At 54.6% G+C, this 19482-nt stretch overlaps 8 protein-coding genes across 8 annotated transcripts; 4 read left to right on the top strand and 4 right to left on the bottom strand.

Annotated features, from left to right (window-relative positions):
* Nucleotides 1-359: 359 nt before the first annotated feature.
* On the top strand, nucleotides 360-1624 carry PG994_005689 (uncharacterized protein; the record flags this gene model as incomplete). The annotated part of the gene is made up of 6 exons (XM_066857098.1): nucleotides 360-510; nucleotides 648-751; nucleotides 834-868; nucleotides 918-1000; nucleotides 1069-1288; nucleotides 1357-1624. The coding sequence occupies 6 exons, from the start codon at nucleotides 360-362 to the stop codon at nucleotides 1622-1624; spliced, it is 861 nt and encodes a 286-aa protein (XP_066716367.1).
* A 945-nt stretch (nucleotides 1625-2569) lies between these two features.
* Nucleotides 2570-2977, top strand: PG994_005690 (uncharacterized protein; the record flags this gene model as incomplete). Its single annotated transcript, XM_066857099.1, has 1 exon — nucleotides 2570-2977. One exon carries the CDS (start codon nucleotides 2570-2572, stop codon nucleotides 2975-2977), a length of 408 nt encoding a protein of 135 aa, XP_066716368.1.
* Nucleotides 2978-3021: 44 nt separating this feature from the next.
* On the top strand, nucleotides 3022-3390 carry PG994_005691 (uncharacterized protein; the record flags this gene model as incomplete). Its single annotated transcript, XM_066857100.1, has 1 exon — nucleotides 3022-3390. The coding sequence occupies one exon, from the start codon at nucleotides 3022-3024 to the stop codon at nucleotides 3388-3390; it is 369 nt and encodes a 122-aa protein (XP_066716369.1).
* Nucleotides 3391-4673: 1283 nt separating this feature from the next.
* PG994_005692 (uncharacterized protein) lies at nucleotides 4674-7087 on the top strand (the record flags this gene model as incomplete). The annotated part of the gene is made up of 8 exons (XM_066857101.1): nucleotides 4674-4686; nucleotides 4783-4905; nucleotides 4987-5633; nucleotides 5687-5743; nucleotides 5796-5843; nucleotides 5899-6518; nucleotides 6575-6769; nucleotides 6847-7087. The coding sequence occupies 8 exons, from the start codon at nucleotides 4674-4676 to the stop codon at nucleotides 7085-7087; spliced, it is 1944 nt and encodes a 647-aa protein (XP_066716370.1).
* A 114-nt stretch (nucleotides 7088-7201) lies between these two features.
* On the bottom strand, nucleotides 7202-8357 carry PG994_005693 (uncharacterized protein; the record flags this gene model as incomplete). The annotated part of the gene is made up of 2 exons (XM_066857102.1): nucleotides 7202-8202; nucleotides 8303-8357. 2 exons carry the CDS (start codon nucleotides 8355-8357, stop codon nucleotides 7202-7204), a joined length of 1056 nt encoding a protein of 351 aa, XP_066716371.1.
* A 4079-nt stretch (nucleotides 8358-12436) lies between these two features.
* Nucleotides 12437-14336, bottom strand: PG994_005694 (high-affinity methionine permease; the record flags this gene model as incomplete). Its single annotated transcript, XM_066857103.1, has 4 exons — nucleotides 12437-12886; nucleotides 13036-13922; nucleotides 14004-14105; nucleotides 14150-14336. The coding sequence occupies 4 exons, from the start codon at nucleotides 14334-14336 to the stop codon at nucleotides 12437-12439; spliced, it is 1626 nt and encodes a 541-aa protein (XP_066716372.1).
* Nucleotides 14337-15215: 879 nt separating this feature from the next.
* On the bottom strand, nucleotides 15216-16674 carry PG994_005695 (uncharacterized protein; the record flags this gene model as incomplete). Its single annotated transcript, XM_066857104.1, has 2 exons — nucleotides 15216-16091; nucleotides 16162-16674. Coding segments are annotated over 2 exons (1389 nt in total), but the record flags the coding sequence as incomplete, so codon positions are not given.
* A 1139-nt stretch (nucleotides 16675-17813) lies between these two features.
* Nucleotides 17814-19304, bottom strand: PG994_005696 (uncharacterized protein; the record flags this gene model as incomplete). The annotated part of the gene is made up of 3 exons (XM_066857105.1): nucleotides 17814-18961; nucleotides 19009-19185; nucleotides 19241-19304. The coding sequence occupies 3 exons, from the start codon at nucleotides 19302-19304 to the stop codon at nucleotides 17814-17816; spliced, it is 1389 nt and encodes a 462-aa protein (XP_066716374.1).
* Between the last annotated feature and the right edge of the window lie 178 nt (nucleotides 19305-19482).

Genomic DNA, 19482 nt, shown 5'->3' on the forward strand with positions numbered 1-19482 from the left:
TTGGATCTCACACACCACATCAATCAATCAATCAAGGTTGCCAACAACTTCTGTGGCCCTTGCATCAAGTATACGCCCTTCAACTACTGTACGGATTGTCATCAATTCAATCACCCAAAACACTGAAGGATCCATCACAATTAATTCCACTCCCAATCCGAGTCAAGTCGCGGATACCTAGCCGTTACCTCTTTTTTCCCCTTCCTAACCCACCACCCCGACCGACACCGACTCGACTTTTTCGCTGGGAACCCGAACCCTGGGCCTTCCATTCCAGATTGTACCCACTTTAGCAGCTCTTCGTCAGCTCCTCCGCCCGTACTCCGTACCCAACCATCCCATAATTGCTCCTGTAGATGATGTCCACAATCTTCAGCAACCTGAAAGGCTTGATGTCGCCATCCAAACCTTCATCGGTCAACGGCGATAATCACCTAAACAACGAAGAAAAGATGAGTCGCGGACAAAAGCGAAAGGCAGATCCCTACGACGTCGTGGCGGACGAGGAAGGTTGGTCTTTTACACATACCTCTCGAAAGTCGCGTTTGGCTTGCCGACCCCAATGCCGCAGCAGAAGTAGCAGCAGCACCATGTGTCGCGCAACCATCAACACAACACCACGGGACTAACCAACGCGACCCAAACAGATGATACACCACAACCTTCGTCGTCCACGGGCAAACAGCGCGTCCGATCGCGAGTTTCCACGGATGCGCCCCTTCGTCCAGCTCCAAAGCGCGTCCCTCGGCTGGTAAGATTAGTAAGTTGCCATCTACTCCCGACCATCCCGGCTGCCAGCATAGACCTGACTCTTAACCTTTTCTTCATTGTAGAGCGTCGCAGCCGATCGATGGGCAAGCCTGCTGGAGTAGAACTGGGCTGTAGTCCATCTAAACCTTCGGCAAGCCAATCAACAGTCCCGGCGCAACCCAACGGGGATACTGCGGAGGAGGAAAAGCGAAGGCGTCCAAGGTGCCCGTTGCCGATATGGGAGGCGAAGGTTTGTCGCAGTCCGCACCTCTTCTTGGATTCTTCTGATTACATACTAACGTGCAATGCGATACACAGAGCTACTACAAAACAACGGCGATGCGCCCACCGTGTCGGATAAGCCCACTGACAACGACGCCGAGAACATGATTCAGACTGCGCTTGAGAAGCGGGAGTTCGCCAATACTGCGGAGGATGGCGAGACCGAGATCGACAAGCTGCTGAAGCACCGCCGCCTGAACGATGGCTCCGTCGAGATCTTGGTCAAATGGGTGGACGAGCCCGAGGAGGATGCCACGTACGAACCCGAAGAGGAGATCCAGCGCGGCGCGGCCGAGACTCTCTACGACTATTGGAAGGCGCAAGGAAGTCGAACCGACGCACTGTTCCACCGGGCAAGACCGAAACCTATCATGTTTTTAAGATCTTGCGCCATGAGAAGAAGAAGACCATCTTCCAGTTTGAGGTGCAGTGGGTGGGCTACCCTGCCACGCCCGGCAACACGTCTTTCGAGCCCGAAACCAAGCTTAAGAATATCTGCCCGGAGCTCTTGAAGGAGTACTGGGCCTCGAAGGGTGGCCGCGAGGCGCACTTGGCCAGACGAGGTCGCGCTAAGAAGGCTCGCACCGAATGAGATCCTTGATGGGTAGGCCTTGTATATCTGCACCAAGTTATCTTGTACATAAATATTGCTTGAGAGTTGGAGGGAGAGGAGGAGGCCAAAAAGGAGTCGGTGGTCGGCGTTCATATTGGCTGTGATAGTTTCTTCTTTAGCCCCCAAGAAAACGAAACGTAGCGAGGTAGCGCTCTATACATTATGATATTACCTACATCTACAACACAGTATTTCTTACTTCGCAAAGGCTTGATGAAAACCAATCAATGAAGGAAAAAGATACGGTGCTGCATTCCTAGTGTCGAGTTGGCAGGTAGGTTGGAGATGGGGTTGTCCAGCAGAGGATGGGATGATGGTGCGACGACTAGCCTTATAATTCGCCAGCAGAAGTAATAAGAATGACATCACTCAGCTTTGTGCCCGTATCTATCTAGTCGTTTTTATCAGTCCCAATACCCGCCAGCCTGGTTCAACTTGCTGCAAGTCAGACAAGGCTGTGGATGGGTTCAACAGCGAAATGGTTAGTCCGGAGTGCTGTTAATGTCCCTACTGCTAACGCAGCGCATTTAGAAGCAAACAGCACTAACCCGCATCCGGGGGGCCAGAAGTGGGACCAGGACCGTTGCTCATTTCCAGCGATCTCACGAACCCTTCAATTCTGGACCCTGGATTCCACTTTCTTGCGCTTCAATGTTCGAGCATCGCCGTCGCATACTCATGCTCTAGAGGCCCGAGACGGTGTCTACTCAACTATAGCCCTGTGTATTCAGGAATTGGCCATGTCACTCGCTATTACTGAACAATCGTAGTTCACTTTCACTCATTTACCTTCATTTGCGACGGAAGAGCGCGTGGTTTTATCGCATTTCACTCCTCAGGCTGGCTAGGCTTGCTTTCGCCCGCGCGAAGATATACTCATTACACTCATCAGTCGTCACTCATTTTTGCGGAAACCCGAATCAAATGCGCAATGCTGCACCTTTCTCCGCGCTGCTGACCACCAACATCCTCTTCTGGTCAGCAGCGCATTGCGTAGTAGGCGCCGCAGCGGGCGGCAGTAGCGGCACGGTCTGGGCGACGCCGCACGACAGCTACTCGTCCTCGGTCGGCGTGCTTGGCTGCAAGGTCGACACGAACCGCATCGCGTACTGGCCGTCGGCGGTGAGCTGCGACGCGCTGTGCGTCGAGCTGTCGTACGGGGGCCGCTCGGTCAAGCTGCTCAAGGTCGACCAATCCGGCGGCGCGTACGACGTCAGCTACGACGCCTGGAACTACTTGTACACGGGCCACGGCGCCCGCGGCCAGCCTGCCGCGGGCGGCGCCGTGGCCATGCAGTACCGCGACCTGGACGCGGGGAGTGCGCCGGCCTGATCCACACCGATGGCCACCGGCTCCCCCTGAGCGCGGCGAACAGCATGAACTTCCTCGCGAGCTGCCTGGAGCAACCGGGCGGCTCGTGGGTTGGTCGGAACTACCAGCTGTACAACATTATGGACCCCATCTGCATCTGGGGTACGGACGAGGCGTGCGAGCTGAAGGACTGGCCCAGCGCGAACCAGGCGACATGCCCGAGCACCCTGGGCAACCCCGTCGCACTGGAGGGTGACACGGTCTACAACATCCTGTACCCTTCCGGGCAGGAGGTGGCGGCGGGCACGGGCGAGCTGCGCAAGGATAGCGGCGCGGCTGGCGGTGGTATTGGTGGTTCCGTGATGGGGGCGACGCGGATGGTGAGCTGGGTTGTATGTCTCATGACTATATTGGTTGGGCATTTTACTACATGATACTCATGATGGCAACGTTCTTTTTCTTCTTTAGATACCCCTTTAATGTGGCTTTTGTGCCTATGCGACGACTTACTTCTGAGGGTGCTTGTCGCAGATGGTTTAGCTGTTTTTTGCCCATACCCATTCTCGATATCACGATTTACACATAATTCACTTCAACTTCTTATCCATATATTCACCAAATAGCTTAGAGATTCAGGAGCACTCTGTTGCTTTCATACTAGTCGAGCACTCCGCGTCGCGCTTGCCTTCTTAACCAGCTCTGTGCACTGAAGGCTATATAGTTGTACAAGTTGGCAATGCTCTCATGACACTCGCATAGTATAAGAAAAACAATCAAGTACATATACGCTCGAATGAACGCTACAAAATGTAGTAGCTTAATCCTGTGGCCGTTATACCATCCCTCGTCGGTTAGTTAAGGGCTAGCTGTTGTGGTTACTCGAGTGTCTTGCCAATGTCCCTGTGTTGCGCGAGGCTTCTCGCAATTATCAATTTGGCACTTCTCATTATCGTTCAGTCTTTCGTTTCGTTCGGTGGCTAACTCGGTACATTGCATCGAAGTTTGAGAACGTCAAACATTCAGTGCTCTTCGTTTACCTATAATTGTGCTGGTTCTTATCCGCATTCGTTGCATGTATACCTCGCAAACAATGAGCTCGGGTCTAAATAAAGCTCCTGAACCTTGAGATCTTAGTAGATTCTGGACGCTGTCAGGCCGTAGCGTAGCGCGCTGTAGCAGGTTCGTATCCACTCTTATCATGCACTAACCCCCGGTTTTGGTTCCAATCAATGGGGGGAAGCCAGATCAATAAAATGCATGTTGGTCGAAAGCGTATATGCGGAGCTTGCCGGGGCAACTGCCGTCTCGCATTGCCTCCCAGTAATGTTTTATCGATAAACAGATCGTATCCCTGAAAGAAAACCCAAGGCCCGAGGTTGGGGAGCTGGATACAACCGGCCGGCGGCTCAATTGGCGGATCAGGGTTACAGGGACATGCAGGGTCGGAGACGCTTAAACGTTTCCACGCTGTACGTGTCGTGTCGATCATCCCTCGCTAAGTAAGTACCTTCGAGAGCTGGCATGTACGAAGAGTTGTGTCTGTCAGTTGTCCATTATCCTCCTAACCATTTGTTTATCTTTGCATTGGAACATTCCATAGCTATATACTTATCGCCTCTTATTCAGGTAGCACACCTGCGGAAGACACTGAAAGTCCTAGGTAGCCACTGCGCCCAAGTACTTTCCAGGCAAGTTGAGTGGCGTAGCAACCGTTGAGATGGCGGCGCTCGGTGAGTCGCTTCTGCTCTTATCTCCGAGACGTCTCAACCTTATCATCAAGACCTGTCACAAACGAATGAATGCCACTAATTGACCAATTGATATAGCAGCAGCTTCTGTGGCCGCTACTACCGCCGCCCTATCTTACTTGGATGCGAAATACCATATCCGCCAGGATTGGAAGATCATCAGCGGCAAGAAGAAGGCCGGCAAACTCCTCGAGCAAGCTAGTACGTAGTCTTGTTTGCTTCCCCTTTCTTCGGAGCAGGAGCAAGAGTTCCCTTGTCTAACCGTGTCGCACCCAACAACAGTCAAGGACAAGCGCGTGTCACAATGGTACTTCTTCGAGAAGCACGCGCAGGAGAAGCCCAACGCCGAGTGCATCTGGTGGCGTCCGGGCAGCTACACCTGGGCCGAGGCCTACCACCGGTCCTGCCAGTTCGCCCAGTACTTCCTGGGCCAGGGCGTCAAGCCCGGAGACCTCGTGGCCCTGTTCATGGCCAACAGCCCGGACTTCCTCTTCGCCTGGCTCGGCCTCTTCGCCATCGGCGCCGCGCCCGCCATGATCAACCACAACCTCAGCAAGGCCGCGCTGCTGCACTGCCTGGGCATCGCCGAGACCCCGTTCGTCTTGGCCGACGGCTCGCCCGAGCTCCTCGCGCGCATAGACGAGGTCGAGGAGGAGCTCGGCGCGAAGGGGGTCAAGGTGGTCAAGCTGGCCGAGGCGAGGGCCGAGATCAACTCCCTGAAGGGAGAGAGGCCGGGGGATGAGCTGAGAGAGAATGTGGGCCCGATGTCACCGTTCGGCCTCTTCTACACAAGGTATGGTCGGCCGGCCGCTCGATCTCCCAAGCTTTACGGGAAAGAAAATGACGAGCTAACGAATTCCAGTGGGACAACTGGTATGCCCAAAGCCTGCATCATCCCTGGCACGGCGGGGTTCTTCCATGGTGTTAGCGTAGGTCTCGGAACGCCCGCTTTGAGAGACACGGGCACTAATTCGAATTACAGAAGGAATGTGGGATATCGTATGTGCAGGGAGATAATCAGAGATACTACGACTGCATGGTAAGAGCACCTATAAACGCACGAATAATTACCTGTATGCTGACCTGAACAGCCACTTTATCACGGAACTGGAGCCATTAGTGGAATGACCCAGATATTGGTAAGTGACGCTCCGACTCTCAGCCAATCTCCTTGTGCTGACAAGCTATTACAAGACGGGAATGACCTTGTGTCTTGCTCCCAAATTTAGCGCCTCGCGCTTCTGGGATGATATCCGAGACTCGAAGGCCACTTGGTTCGTTTATGTCGGAGAAACGGTGCGCTACTTGCTGGCAGCCCCTCCATCGCCACGAGACAAGGACCACCACGTGCATTCCATCTACGGCAACGGTCTGCGGCCGGATGTCTGGAAGCCGTTCCGCGACCGGTTCGGCATCGAGAAGATCTTCGAGTTCTTCAACAGCACCGAGGGCATGCTCGCCCTGGACAACCCCGCGCGTGGCGATTACAGGGCGCACTCGGTCGGCCACCACGGCCTGCTTCTGCGGAACAGGTACCACAATACGTACATACCAGTAGCCATCGACCCCGACACAGGCGACATCGTGAGGAACCCCAAGACGGGCTTCGCCACTAGGGTCCCGTACGAAGCCGGGGGTGAGATCCTAGTAGCTCAGCCGAGCCCCTACGCGCCACCTTTCGTGGGCTATCACGGAAACAAGGAGGCTTCTGAGAAGAAGTTCGTCCGGGATGTCTTCAAGAAAGGAGACCTGTACTACCGCACTGGTGATGCTCTGAGGCGAGATGCCGATGGAAGGTGGTACTTTATGGACAGGTAAGCGACACTGCACGAGCGGATGTGTATAGTGGTTCAACAACTGACTTGTTAAGACTCGGCGACACATTCCGATGGAAGGGCGAGAACGTCTCTACAGCCGAGGTGTCGGAAGTACTCGGCAGACACCCTGGCGTCCTGGAAGCTACCGTGTACGGCATTGGTCTGCCCGGCCATGACGGTAAAGCCGGCATGGCCGCCATCTACATTGACCCAGCCGCGAAGTCTTTCGACTACGATGGACTCCTCAAGTAAGAAAAGAAACGACGATCCCTCCCCCAGCAGCTGGTATGAAGAACAAGCTAACATAAGGGGTTTCCGTTTTCAGGCATGCACGAACGCACCTACCCAAGTACGCCGTGCCCATATTCGTGCGGCGGATCAAGGAGCGCTCGGCCACCCACAATAACAAGCAGAACAAGGTGCCCCTCAAGAACGAAGGCATCGACCCGTCTAAGGTCAACGGCGACCCGCTGTTCTGGGTTAGCGAGTACGGAAAGGGCAATTCTTATGCACCTTTCACGGAGAAGGAATTGGAGGAGCTGAACGCCGGTAAGGCGAAGTTGTAGGATTTGTAATTGACTGGTATAGGGGACGGACATATTGGAAAGAGTTTGGAATTGGATCGAATTGAACTGTATTATCCCCTGGTATTTTTAAGCAGCAGATATGGAAGAGCGAATCTACAGCGGACTTGGAAGATTGATAAAATGACCAGAAATCGATTCATAACGGTCGTATCCTATAGACAAACCTACGCGATTGACATCTTCATGCCCCCGTTCGCGCACACCACGCTCCCCGTCGTCACCCGGCCTCCTCGGAGCACAGCATATCAATAGTCCCGCAATCTCGCTCGTGAACCCAGGCCGCCGCCCGCCCATCTTGTCGCGCACGAGGGCATCGAACCGCTCCAGCTCGGCGTCCTTGTCCTCGACACCGTCACCCATCAGCTCCTTGACCTCGGCCGCCGTTTCCGCGCTCGTGCTACCCTTATACGCCTGCAGCGGCGCCGCGTCGCAGTGCGGCTGATTGATGCGCCAGAACCCCTCCCCGGCCTCGGCGTACATGTCGCCCCACGCCGGCCCCGGGTTGACCGCGTTCACGGTCGCCCGCCCCGCCAGCTCGCGGCTCCAGCAGCGCGTCATGGCCTCGAGCGCGGCCTTGGTGCCGGCGTAGACGCTCTGGCCCTCGTAGCCGATGGAGCTCGACACGCTCGAGACGTTGACGACGCGGCCGCGCGTCTTGACGAAGCCACCGGAAGAAGAAGAGGGAGAAGGGAAGTAAGGGGCGAGGGCTTGCGTAAGCAGCAGCGGCGCCAGCACGTTGACGTTGTACACACGCGCGAACTCGGCCGCGGCGATGGGGCCCTGGGCCGCATCGTTGAGGAACTGGTTCGAGGAGACGCCGGCGTTGTTGATGAGGATGTCGACCCGCAGCTGCTTGCTACTATCTCCTCCTGCTGCCAACGAGGCGTAGAAGACCTTGGCGGCCTCGACGATCTTGGCGCTGGCCTCGGCGGCCTGCGACAGGTCCGCCTGGACCTGCGCGCACTTCACCCCGTGCTGGGCCTCGAGGTCGGCGCACAGCGCCTTGGTGAGGGACCGGGAGGAGTCCGAGGTGAAGACCAGCAGGAGTTTGCACCCCTTGGCGGCCAGCCGCTTCGCGACGGCGGCACCGATGCCTGTGGGTGTGGTTAGAACTTGCGTGGTAACGAACTGGTGGCTAGTAGTAATATAGGCTAGGCGACGGGCGCCCAGTAACTAAGTATAAGAAGGACTCACCTCTAGAGCCGCCTGTCACGATCCCCAGCTTGCCATCATACGGACGGGAGGACATGGTATAAGTTCGAAGGAACGAGCACTGAGTCACAATGTTCGAGGATGTATTAAGTGATCTTGGTGATGAGCTGGAGAGGGTTTGATGTTCTTTGTCTCCTTGAACAGAGTGTACTGAACCCTTTAACCTTGAAGATCTTGCCGTCCGGCATGCACGCGAACTCCGGAGTCGCCATGGCACGGGAGGGGGCATATGAGGGGGAAGAGGGGCACCGTCCTACTGATCTCGCATTAGCTCTTGTCTATTAGCGGACCAACCCGGGCAACCCCCATTCATTCTCCCCAGGCCCCATCCAGGTCCACAGGCCGGTCCAAAGAAAAAAAGGGGGCCACTCTACAAACATGGGCTCCCAATGTCATACTAGAATCGCCAACTGTATAGAACAAGAATATGGTCGCATTTGTAGCAATAATCTAAGGTGGCATCGATATTTTCCTTCAGTGTACAACTACATGTCCATCTCAGGAGATTGATTGCCTCAAGCCCTACACCCAAGGGCAACGATTTGTCTCCCCTTTCTATGCATCTCCCAATCGGTACGACTTTCCGCCTGGACAGTTGCAAAACACAAACCGTACCTAGGATGCTGCTTCGGCTTGGACCATCCTCAACTGGGTGCGGAGCGTCTAGCCCATTCTCCAGTATGCCCGAAGGGTCTGAGAAACCCACACGTTAGAGGATATTTACTATTTTGACAATGGTACTCACTTGTGAGGCTGCTCCGAGGATCGTCTTGGCTTCTCGACAAGCTTCAAAAGCTTCCTCGCCGATCTGGAACCTCGTGCACTTGTATTTGAAACGCTCGGGGTCCCGGCTCGCTTTACGGTGCTAGGCTCGGCTTTGTCGCCTTCGGTCTAGTACAGGATTAACACTTCTCATCTATACGCGTACTTCCGAGTTAAACACACCTGATCCGGAAAGTCAGTCGGTGTAGGATCACGGCCTTGTGCCATTTGGTTGTACGACAAACGTGGAAGTCGACGTAGGTTGTGTCGGGGCTTTCCGGGATCCGAAGAGTTCCCCTTCAGGTCTCCTTCGGTGATGTCGCTAGGGTTAGAACCATTGTCAGAATCCGATACCTTGGATGCATCACAACCGTCGTAATCAAGAGATGGACTTCGTTCCAAGTCGAACGAGACCGTCTTGGAGACTCGACGGGGTGAGCCCGACCGAAGCGGTGTAGGTCTGGGCTCGGGTACTGTGTCCTTGGGAGTGCCTGTTGACAATATCAGCTGTGTAATGCTTAATCACCGGGGTCAAGTAGCCGTACATTCTGGAATTTCGCCGCCGTTAGATCTGGCGACAATTGCGTCCATCGTAGCATCCTCGACTGAGCTGTGTATTAGCATGGTAGTATGAAATGGCATATGGGATAGGAAACTCGTACCTTGGAAAGCGAATTCCTTGAAAATGTACTCTTCAGACCGCGTCTCTTTCAGGTGCTTCATGTTGAAGTGGTTGAAGGCTCTCTTGGACTGGAAGGGCATTGCATCTGCAATCCGAAGACTACAGTCCGGCTCAAAGCAGCGAATAACAAAGAAGCCGTCCCTCTCTGCGTGACGGAAGACACACTCTATAGAATCTAAATCCTGCATCCGCAGTTTACGGGGTATTTCTGTGTTCGCGGTGTGTGCGATCTCCTTCGAATAATGGGTTAGTACCTTCGCGGATGGGGAAACAACCAAGGAATGCTTACGTGGAACGAGGAGGTCTTGGCTTTCTTCGGCTTGTGCTCAAGGCCTTCTGGCGACTCGTGTGGTCGTTTCTCCCGATGGGCTACAAGAGCCTGGGGGCTGGAGCTTGTTTTCACATTGCCAGCTTCACGATCCTCGCGCTGGTCATCTGCCTGCTTTCCAGACTGCATATCGCTTTTCAACCCTTCCACTGGAGTTGACTTTGAGCCATTACCGCGGTCAGAGCCAGTATCACTGCCCGCGGAGCCCAGCTGTTGAGTCTTGGCAGTCAACTCAGCGAGCCCAGACTCAGGCGGAGAGGGGGCAGGGGTCAGTGGGAGGGATTCTAAGCGCAAAGTGGAGGCAGTAGGGATGAATGAAAGCAGAGGGGGGTGTTGATGTGGCTGCAATGTCTGACAGAGTTGTATCGACAACGGCAGCATCAACCTGCAGGGAGCTCAGGGTGGCCCGCAATCCTTCGAGAAGGTGGCTCTTGTCCTCTTGGAACTTAAGACGCTTCTGATCGACGTGATCCAGAAGGGCACGAAGCTGATTGAGATCTCCATCTAGTTCTTGATTGCACTCATCAGCCAGTACAGCCACCTTTTCTCTGATCAGCCGAATAGAGAACTCGGATGCGGCGCCGTTAAGATCGAAAGACGAAGCCATGATGATGTTCTGAGATAGGAAATAATACGCCTATATATTAGTAGGATGGAAGAAGATGGGCTCTGCCTTTCTATGTGTATAGATAGGCATGGGCCAGTTTGGCTAGTAGCTCATATCAACAAACGGGCGGGGATGATGTGTCGATGAGGAGCGTGCGTGTGTAAATGTGACGGTGTCTGTGTGTGTCAAATCCATGGTAGGCTGCGGCTGCCCTTAAAGTTTGGGTCGTTCGCTGCAGCTTCCCACTTCGGGAATAGACAGCGTTGGTTGGTTCCAACAGACTCCCTCCTGGTACTCCGTAACATTGAATACAACCCAATGCACGTGACATGCACATCGAAGATATTCCGGCCCATATCCCATGGCTACCTCATGGATCATTCACAATTGAGGCACTGTTCAATGAGGAGCTTACTTCTTCTGGGGCGGTCACTTATTCCCTCACTTCTATATGTACTGGCTCGTCGGTGTCGGACTTTCTTCTGTTTGTATATACTTACCTATCTTCGAACATCAGGTGACACGTCACATGCCCACCAGGGAGGTCTCTGATGAGCATGCCATGGCAAGTGCTGTTATTTGGATGTATATACCACGGCCAAGCATGAATAGACGTCCATTATAACTAAATTATAACTAACATAGAGAGGAATAATCGCTGAACGATCAAAATGCATGCCATTACCAATAGCTTACGGGGATCTGGTCTGCTGCGCTCGAGTACTTTATTCCGCGGAAGATTAGTGAATACTACCGATACCTGTTCATCGGCTATCAAGAGGCGTGTGCAGGTTTCCAAGGACCAAGAGGGTCTCACAGTTCACGAAGATATTCATACCACTTAAATATCATCTTATTGCTTCTCGTATCATCCTGATCAGATCATCCATATGCTATAGAAAGTAGAGAGATAAGAATACAGCCTAAGTAGCTAAAGCCGTATTGTACAACTAGTTCCTGGGTAGTACGAATAATGTATCTTTTGTTGTTCAAAAGAACAAGGCACCGAGTAGAGAGAAGTACAACCCCTGAAGCGATTCCAGCCAGCAGGAGATGTAGGCCTCGAGTGGTTTAGTGGCAATAGTGATCGTGATACATTGGGAGAGGCGCATGTTCTGATATACCTGTCCTTGTGTGATCCACCTTCTCAGAAGAATATGTGGTTTACGCGAGAAACACTGTCAAAGTGGTGGGTAGTACTCCTATCTGTATATCAAGACTGTTCCTCAATGGTAGATGTCAACCAGTATCCAGCTTGAGCCGAGTCCTGGCCCTGTGCATATTAAGAAGTAATGCGCTCCAATATCACTTTATAACTGCTTACCTGGTATTGATCAATGTATACGAGAAGGTGAATCCAATGTTTGCAATGTCTGACTCGGAGTGATATACTTGGTCCTGCATATAATCAGTCATGCTAGCTGACAGTGCGCTTAGCATCCATGGGAGTGGTAGAAGGCCAGAATAGCTAAAAGGGGGCCCCGGAGATATGGATCGAAGCGGAGACCTGGCATTTTCTGACCGCTCTTATATGAACAGATTCCGTACGAGAAGCGGATTTTACGCAAATAAAACCAGATGTTTCCTGCCAGTGAGATGCAAATACATGCAAGTCTCGTCAATACATCATCAAACCATTCACATTTTTAAAGAGGCATGAAGATTAAAATTGATTATTAGATCGCTAGAGTTAAACAAAGCTTCGACGACACGACAATATGGCAAGAATCTATCCATCTATCTCGTATGGGTCTTGCGATACCGCACCACCTCGTTCCCCTCCTCATCCTCGATCCGCTCGGCCACGACCTTGTACCCGCCGACGGCGGGCCAGACCTTGGTCCAGCAGACCCAGTAGAGGCCGCCGAGCAGCAGCACGCCGACGCCGACGACGGGGAAGACGTAGTACGGGTACCCGTCGGCGTTCCAATCGCCCTCGGGCGGGATGAAGGGCACGAGCGCGAGGAAGACGTTGGAGAGCAGGAACAGGATGGCGATGGGCAGGTACGTGTGCCAGGGCGAGCTCCACCGCTCCGACTTCTTGTAGTGCAGGTAGATGAGACCCGCGGCCACGAAGGCGTTGATCCACGCGCCCGGGTACGTGTACAGCTGGACGATGAAGTTGTAGGCCGGGCCGGGCGGGGGCGCGACCAGGACGATGACGGTGACGAGCCAGTGCAAGAACAACTGTAAAAGGGGTAGCAAAGGTCAGTATAGATCAGTGATACCATAAGTCTGAACCCAGCGAGCTAGCTTCTGCTGTGTATTCTTCATTTACCGGAGGAAAAGGGGTAAGGGGTAAGAGGCCACCGTAATAATTTTCAAGTCAGACTTACAGAAGCAGCCGGCGCACCAAACGGCTTGACCGAAGCCCAGAACCGACTCCACGGCAACAACCCCTCCTTGCCGAACTCCTGGTTGAGGCGCGCATGCGCGAAGCTGACGGCGAGCACGTTGCCCATGTTGCTCAGCGCGACGAAGACGGGCAAGCTGCGGGCGGCGGCGCTGTCGCCGAACATATTCCTAAAAAAGATGCCCGCGACGATGACCTCGGAGTTGGCCATTTCTTCCTTGGAGATGGCGGCGAAGTAGGCCACGTTGGCGAGCACGTACAGGACCGTAACCCCGCCGATGGCGAGCGGCGCCGCCACGACGAGCGTCTTGCGCGGGTGCTTGAGCTCGCCAATCACATAATTGGCGTTCTCCCAGCCCTTGTAGCTGTAAATCACATTGAGCAGCGCCGTCGAGTACGTGTAGGCGCCGCCGCCGCCGCCCCAGCCATTCCCCGTCTCGAGGCGGAAGGCGCCGTCGAAGTTGCGGGGGTCGGGCACGCGGCGGTGGCCGGCGAGCGCCGCGAAGCCGGAGAAGACGATGAGCAGCAGGACGACGACCTTGAAGACGCCCAGGACGTTGACGAGGCGCAGGCCCCAGCGCGGGAGCGCCGCGTGCAGCACCGTCGCGAAGGTGATGCACGTGACGCCGATGCCGCGCCCGATCCAGCTGTCCTCCTCGTGGCCGGCCGCCAGCAGGATGTAGCGGCCGAACGCCAGCGAGTTGCCGGACGAGAAGCCCAGGAGGATCATCTGCGAGGCGAGGACACACGTCGCTAGGTACCGCGGGTGGCGGTACACACGCTCCAAGTAATTTTTCTCGCCCCCTGAGCGCGGGATGGCGAGGCCGAACTCGAGGAATACACTCAGGCCACAGAAGGTCAAGACGCCGCCTATACGGTAAAGCCAACGTTAGTCGATCCCGAATCGTTCCTTGTTCCAGGCCGGAAACCAAGTGTCGTGCATATACGCACCTATAACCCATAGCATGATAGCGACACCAACAGAGCCGGTGGCAGCAAAGACGCTAGACGGGGTGGAGAAGACTATACAGCATGCTGTTAGCGGGGGTGGAACTGCGTAGTATAAGTCCAGATGAGATGCAGCCGATGAGACTTACTACCCGTGCCGATCATCTTATTCAAGATGAGGAAAACAGCGCCAGTAACTCCAATCTTCCTCGACTCGGCGATAGCGATCTTCTGCACTCTCTGCTCTCCGGCCTCTCCAAGGGAGCCGTCCTCGTCCACTACCGTGTGGTGGGGTTCAAGCCCCGAATCATCGTCGTGCTTCATGCCTTTGGACATGGCTGCGTTTTGATACCGACCCAGCACCGTCAACACAACGACTAAATATGTACAATTGCGTGCGGTAGATAGATAGCAACGACAGAGAAATCAGGGGGCCCATCGGTATTTATTCATTCTGCAAAGAATTCGAAAAGCATGCATCTTTTTCCTCCACGGAACGTTTATGAATACATGGGTTGGTCGCATCGCAATGTGGGGCAACTCTTACGCCATCGCCCCTGTGCGCCGTCAGAGGAGCAGCCAAGCAAAAGATGCTGATAGTAATATACAGCACCAATTGACAGTGCGCGCTTATATTTCTTCAACTTGTGCATGCGGAGTAGTCCTTGGCGTGGCATCAGGGCATGCAGAGTGCATTATCGCATGCGCAAGGTGGCTCTCAATTAGCAGACTTCCAGAGGCGAATGGTCCTTCCCAAAGCCTTTTGGCCAATAAGCCCCCAGTCCACAGTTCTGTGCCGTCTAACGTGCTTGATCACGTCAATTGCATTTTCCATTTTCGTGATCAACGGTTTCAAGACTCTCAAGTCGCCAAGAGGTCATACGACTTCTCAGAGCCGCGAGACAGACTGTACACCTTTCCTCGTCTGTTATGGATCGAATGAACATTCGTCAAGTCGTTAGGCCAGGTCCAAGAGCAGACAATGTACATGCCTCTTTTCCCCGGAAATTTCACCAAGATGCCAGCGACTTTCCTCTTCAGGGTAGCTGGTTTCTGATATGATCAAGTGATGAGGTATATATTAGCAAAAGGCGTGTAGGGGTATCTGGTAAAACGAATTCCAAGGTCTATGCGACCAATGAGAAGATCTAAGTCGACGCTCTGTCAACGAGAAAGCTCTGTATCCAGAAGGTTGTCTTCTGCGAGCCCACTGCTCTAGACCTTCACTGCCAGCTTCAGCCCGGCCTGCTGGATCCGGAGGCCTGTGAAGATAACACCACCAGCCAGACTACACACGCCTCCATAGATCCAGAGGCTGCTCCAGTCAGGATTCTCGCCCACCCCCAGGATGCCACCGCCGCCGGGACCGCCTGCCAGGGTGCCGAGACCAGCAAGAGCGAAACCCAAGCCCATCCTGCTGCCGATCTTGCTCTTGTCCTTGGTCAGAGCAATGAAGAGCACCGGCGGAAGCGCGATGAAGACGCCCGAGAAGAACCCGAAAGCAAGCGCCACCACGACGATCCCGCCAACGGTGTGAACCTTGAGCATGGTAAGGTTGATGATGCCGCAGATGAAGGCACCCGGGATGACGAGATTCAGAGGACCCGTCTTGTCCGACAAGGCGTTGGGCAGGGTCCGGCCGAACATGGAGGCGGCATTCAGGATGGCGACCAAATAGAACGAGAGCGAAGAATCGGTGATGCCTTGCTGCGCGCCAAAGTACGAAATATAGAAGAGCATGACGTATAGGCCGATAAACCCAAGCGCCGAGCCAAGGATGAAGATGAGGAAGGGCAAGTCCGTGAAGATGGTGGTGTCGAACCTGGCACGTGCTCCTGGGGGCTTGACACGTATGTTCATGAAGAAGATGGGGATCATCATGGTAGCGAGAACGATGAAGCCCAGAACGCGGACACTCCATCCGAAGCCAATCTCATTGACGAGTCGGTAGAAGACAATGGGGTAAATAATACCACCGAAGGAACTGCCAGCAGCTGCGAGACCCATGGCAAGACCTAGTCGCGTGTTGAAATAGCCGGACAACACAGAGAGAGCCGGCACGAACATGGTACCGGCACCGAGACCGATACACTAGAGAAGCATTGTCAGCAGGCTTACCCCTTTATGTCAAAACAGTGAGAGCGATCGAGGCATGACTTACGAAACCCTGGGCCAGAAGAGCCTGCCAGAACGTGTGAACGAGAGAGAGCATCATGTGGCCGAAGACGACGCCGAACCCACCAAGGATGAGAAGCGTCTTGATGTAGCCCTTGTCGTAGAATGGCCCGGCGATCAGACCACCCAGCAGCACCAAGTAGGCCTGGATGGAACCAATCCAAGAGATATTGGATGATGACTCGGTAAACAGCTGCCCAGACTCATAGTACGTTTGATAGACACCGAATGTGTTCAAGATGCCCCATGAGTTGAAGAAGATCATGAATGCGCCCAGCACTTGGAGCCACGCTGTGATGCCTCCGTTGGGCACCGGGGGTGAGCCAGCCTGAGCCGGCGCCGGCGGTGCGGACTCGACATCCGGTCGGGTTTGCTGACCGTTCTCGAGTGTCGTCTGAGACGCATCGGATGCGGCAGCATCTTTCTTTTCGCCCATGGCCATTTCGTTTGATTCAGTCGAAACCTTGCCCACGAAATGTAGCAGGTTGGGATGCGACTGTCTAGTATTTCGGTGGTTGACGAGAGTTGGTGGAACTTAGAGCAGGAGACGAAAGCTGTAATGGGCTGCTGCACCCCCGGGATCTTCTATTTGCTCGGGTTGGGTGTGCAAAACACAGATTGGCAAGATGATGCGATGAGTCGGAGCATAAGCAAACAGTCATCGGATCGGCTTTAGCGAGCATAGGCGCGAAAGCGCGACGGGGCTTGTTTCTTTTCTTACTGACGGCTAGTTGCCCAGGTTCCTACTAGACTTCGTCCGAGGGCATGTAGTTGTGTTGGATCAACGACCGGAGGTAGCGATAGTCTAGTCGGAGATAACATTAGATATTGGATGCATGTGTCTAAGACGCCTTTGGCGCATTCCTGACCTATCCGGGTTGTCACAGATACGGGCTGTTCTTGCCCTTATCATTATTCCAGGCAGCACCTAACCTAAGAACCTTTCTAGCTGAGCTAATTAATCTCCGGACAGCCATTTCGCTAACTACATGTAGAGTATGCGCTTCAAGGGGCCTAACTGGCGCCCCTCGGCTTTATACAGCCTTATCCGAGCTTCCGAGCTGATCGCCCCGAGCAAGACCCATTCGCAAACATGTACGGATTTCTCTCATTCGGATCAGAGGTCTCTCCGAACCTGTTTTCGAAGGCCCGTGCATTGGTAAGTACTCAGATTTTTATACCGCGCTTACCGAAAAGAGTAGAAAATGGGGCAGCCTCGAAAACACTCTCGAACCGTCGCCGGCGTTCGACACTACGCGTCGGATAGAGATCCTACCCGTACTCGGAGATTAGCCGTCTCGATACGAGGCTCCGAGTATACTGCTTATTAGGATACGACGAGGGATGGTTACCGTAGATTGACGTTTTCAATATCCTCATATGCGTATATGGGTTTCTTTCATTCGATATAGTGCACCTTGGCTCACATCCATAAGTATTCGCAGGCATGGGAGTAGAGTGTGACACAGCATCTGAGTCGTCAAGTCGTGCAGCTTGTCTCAAGCTTAAACGAACACAGCTTGATGGGAGGCTTCACACATGCCATGCCAGCAGCCGTGAAGCACGTGAAAAGACTGCTGATGCTTACAAATTGGTGTCACCAATCCGCAAGTCGAAGGGAAGGTGGCTGCATTTGTGCTACGACAATCTCCAACCCCTGACCACATCAAACAACGTCGCGTCCGAGCCCACATTTCCCGGGAAGACGACGTAAGGAAGGCCAGGCCACTTCGCCGTGGCTTCATCGCATCTCCATAACGGCACCCCCGCCGCCGCTTGGCCGACTATCATCGCTCTCCGCATCTTGAGCCCCTTGGTGGCCATGTCCGACGACGTGATGCCCCCCTTCGCGATGACGTAGCGTGGCTTCGTGGCCAAGCCGACCAAGAAAGACACCAACGCCTTCGCGACGGTCGCCCCGATATCCAGGCTCTTCGCCCCGTCTTCGCCCGTGATGAGTTCCCGGCTGGTCATCACCAAGACGTCCTGTCCCCACGCGATTTCCTTCTCGGACACTTCGAGGGCTTTCGCCATCTCGCTTGAGCCGGCCTCATCCGATCTCAGGAAATTCCTGACATCGATCACGACGGTGGTAAGCTGATCGCCGCTGCGGTTCCTCAGCACTTCCAACTGGGCTGTCGTCTTGGGTACGTAGGAACCAGCGATGATGAGCCCGCCTACGTTCCCAGACAGGTTCAACTGCTGCGCGGATATCGGCGGGATCGGCGGGATCCCCAGTCGTGCGGAGACGAACGCAGCACCCGTCCGAAACAAATACCTTTTCCCTTGACCCGCAGCTTTCAGCAGGGCTAACACGACGACATCGACATCTTCCTCGGCCGCCGCGTTGACGACGACCACCGTGCCTCTCGCCACGTCCCGCAGCTGCGCCAAGACCGCCTCGGCACCACCCACGCGAATCGTCTCGAGGCTCAGCGACGTGACCTTTTCCGGCGGGATCGCGCCCCTGCTCTTTTCAACCATATACTCTCTCAGATTCGAGCTCTTGTAGCCGAACGTGGCATCTTGCGCAAACGGCGTCTGCGCCGCCGGGACCAGCGTCTCGCCTTCCGCGACGTAGTGCACGTCGTCGGTGTATCTCCCTCCTTGCAGGAAGAACGGGCACAGCAGCCACGCGTCCGCCTCGCCCAGCACGTCCTCGGCCGCTTCCGCCTCGAGCGGGAAGTGCCCGCGCAGCGTTGAGTCCCCGCGCAGGACGATCTCATACCGGGTGTCTGTCTCGGCGGATGCCTCCTTCAAGTTCGTGCAAATCTCCGTAATGAGCGCTCGCGCGGGTTGGTGAGGATGAAAAAGCCGCCGCCGGGTCGCGCACTTCGAAATTCCGAGACGAGCGCCGGCTTGTCCCAGACGGTCAGAACGGGGATGTCGTGACACGTCTGCGTGCCGGTCGGGTCGTCATCGAGGGCTACGAGGATCGGCACTTTCGACGCGGGGTTCTGGAGGATGGTCTGCACTTCTCGTCGGAGAGTGGTGGGGGTGTTGGCGGCAGCTGAGCCAATGTTGGCTTCAGCTGGAGGGTCTGAGTCTCGGTCATGTTTTCGGACCGGTATAGCGCAGCAGGCTCGGTTGAATATGAAGAGGCCTTGTGCCCTTCCAAGAGGACGTCATGCTGCCAGACGCAGTATTTATGAAGTTCCTTTACGCTCCGGGGGGCGCAACAAGTGGTCAGTGGATCAGATGGTGTTGGCAGCGGGCTCTTCCCCAGAAATCGATTTCAATCGGAGAATCGGTGGGTTGTGGAGAGAAAGCCGGCCACTAAAAGAATAGCGGGGTTTTGGTGTAAGTG

Source organism: Apiospora phragmitis (assembly GCF_038363925.1).
Source record: "Apiospora phragmitis strain CBS 135458 chromosome Unknown utg000006l:1.0-5683423.0:1.0-5690449.0, whole genome shotgun sequence".
Taxonomy (NCBI): domain Eukaryota; kingdom Fungi; phylum Ascomycota; class Sordariomycetes; order Amphisphaeriales; family Apiosporaceae; genus Apiospora; species Apiospora phragmitis.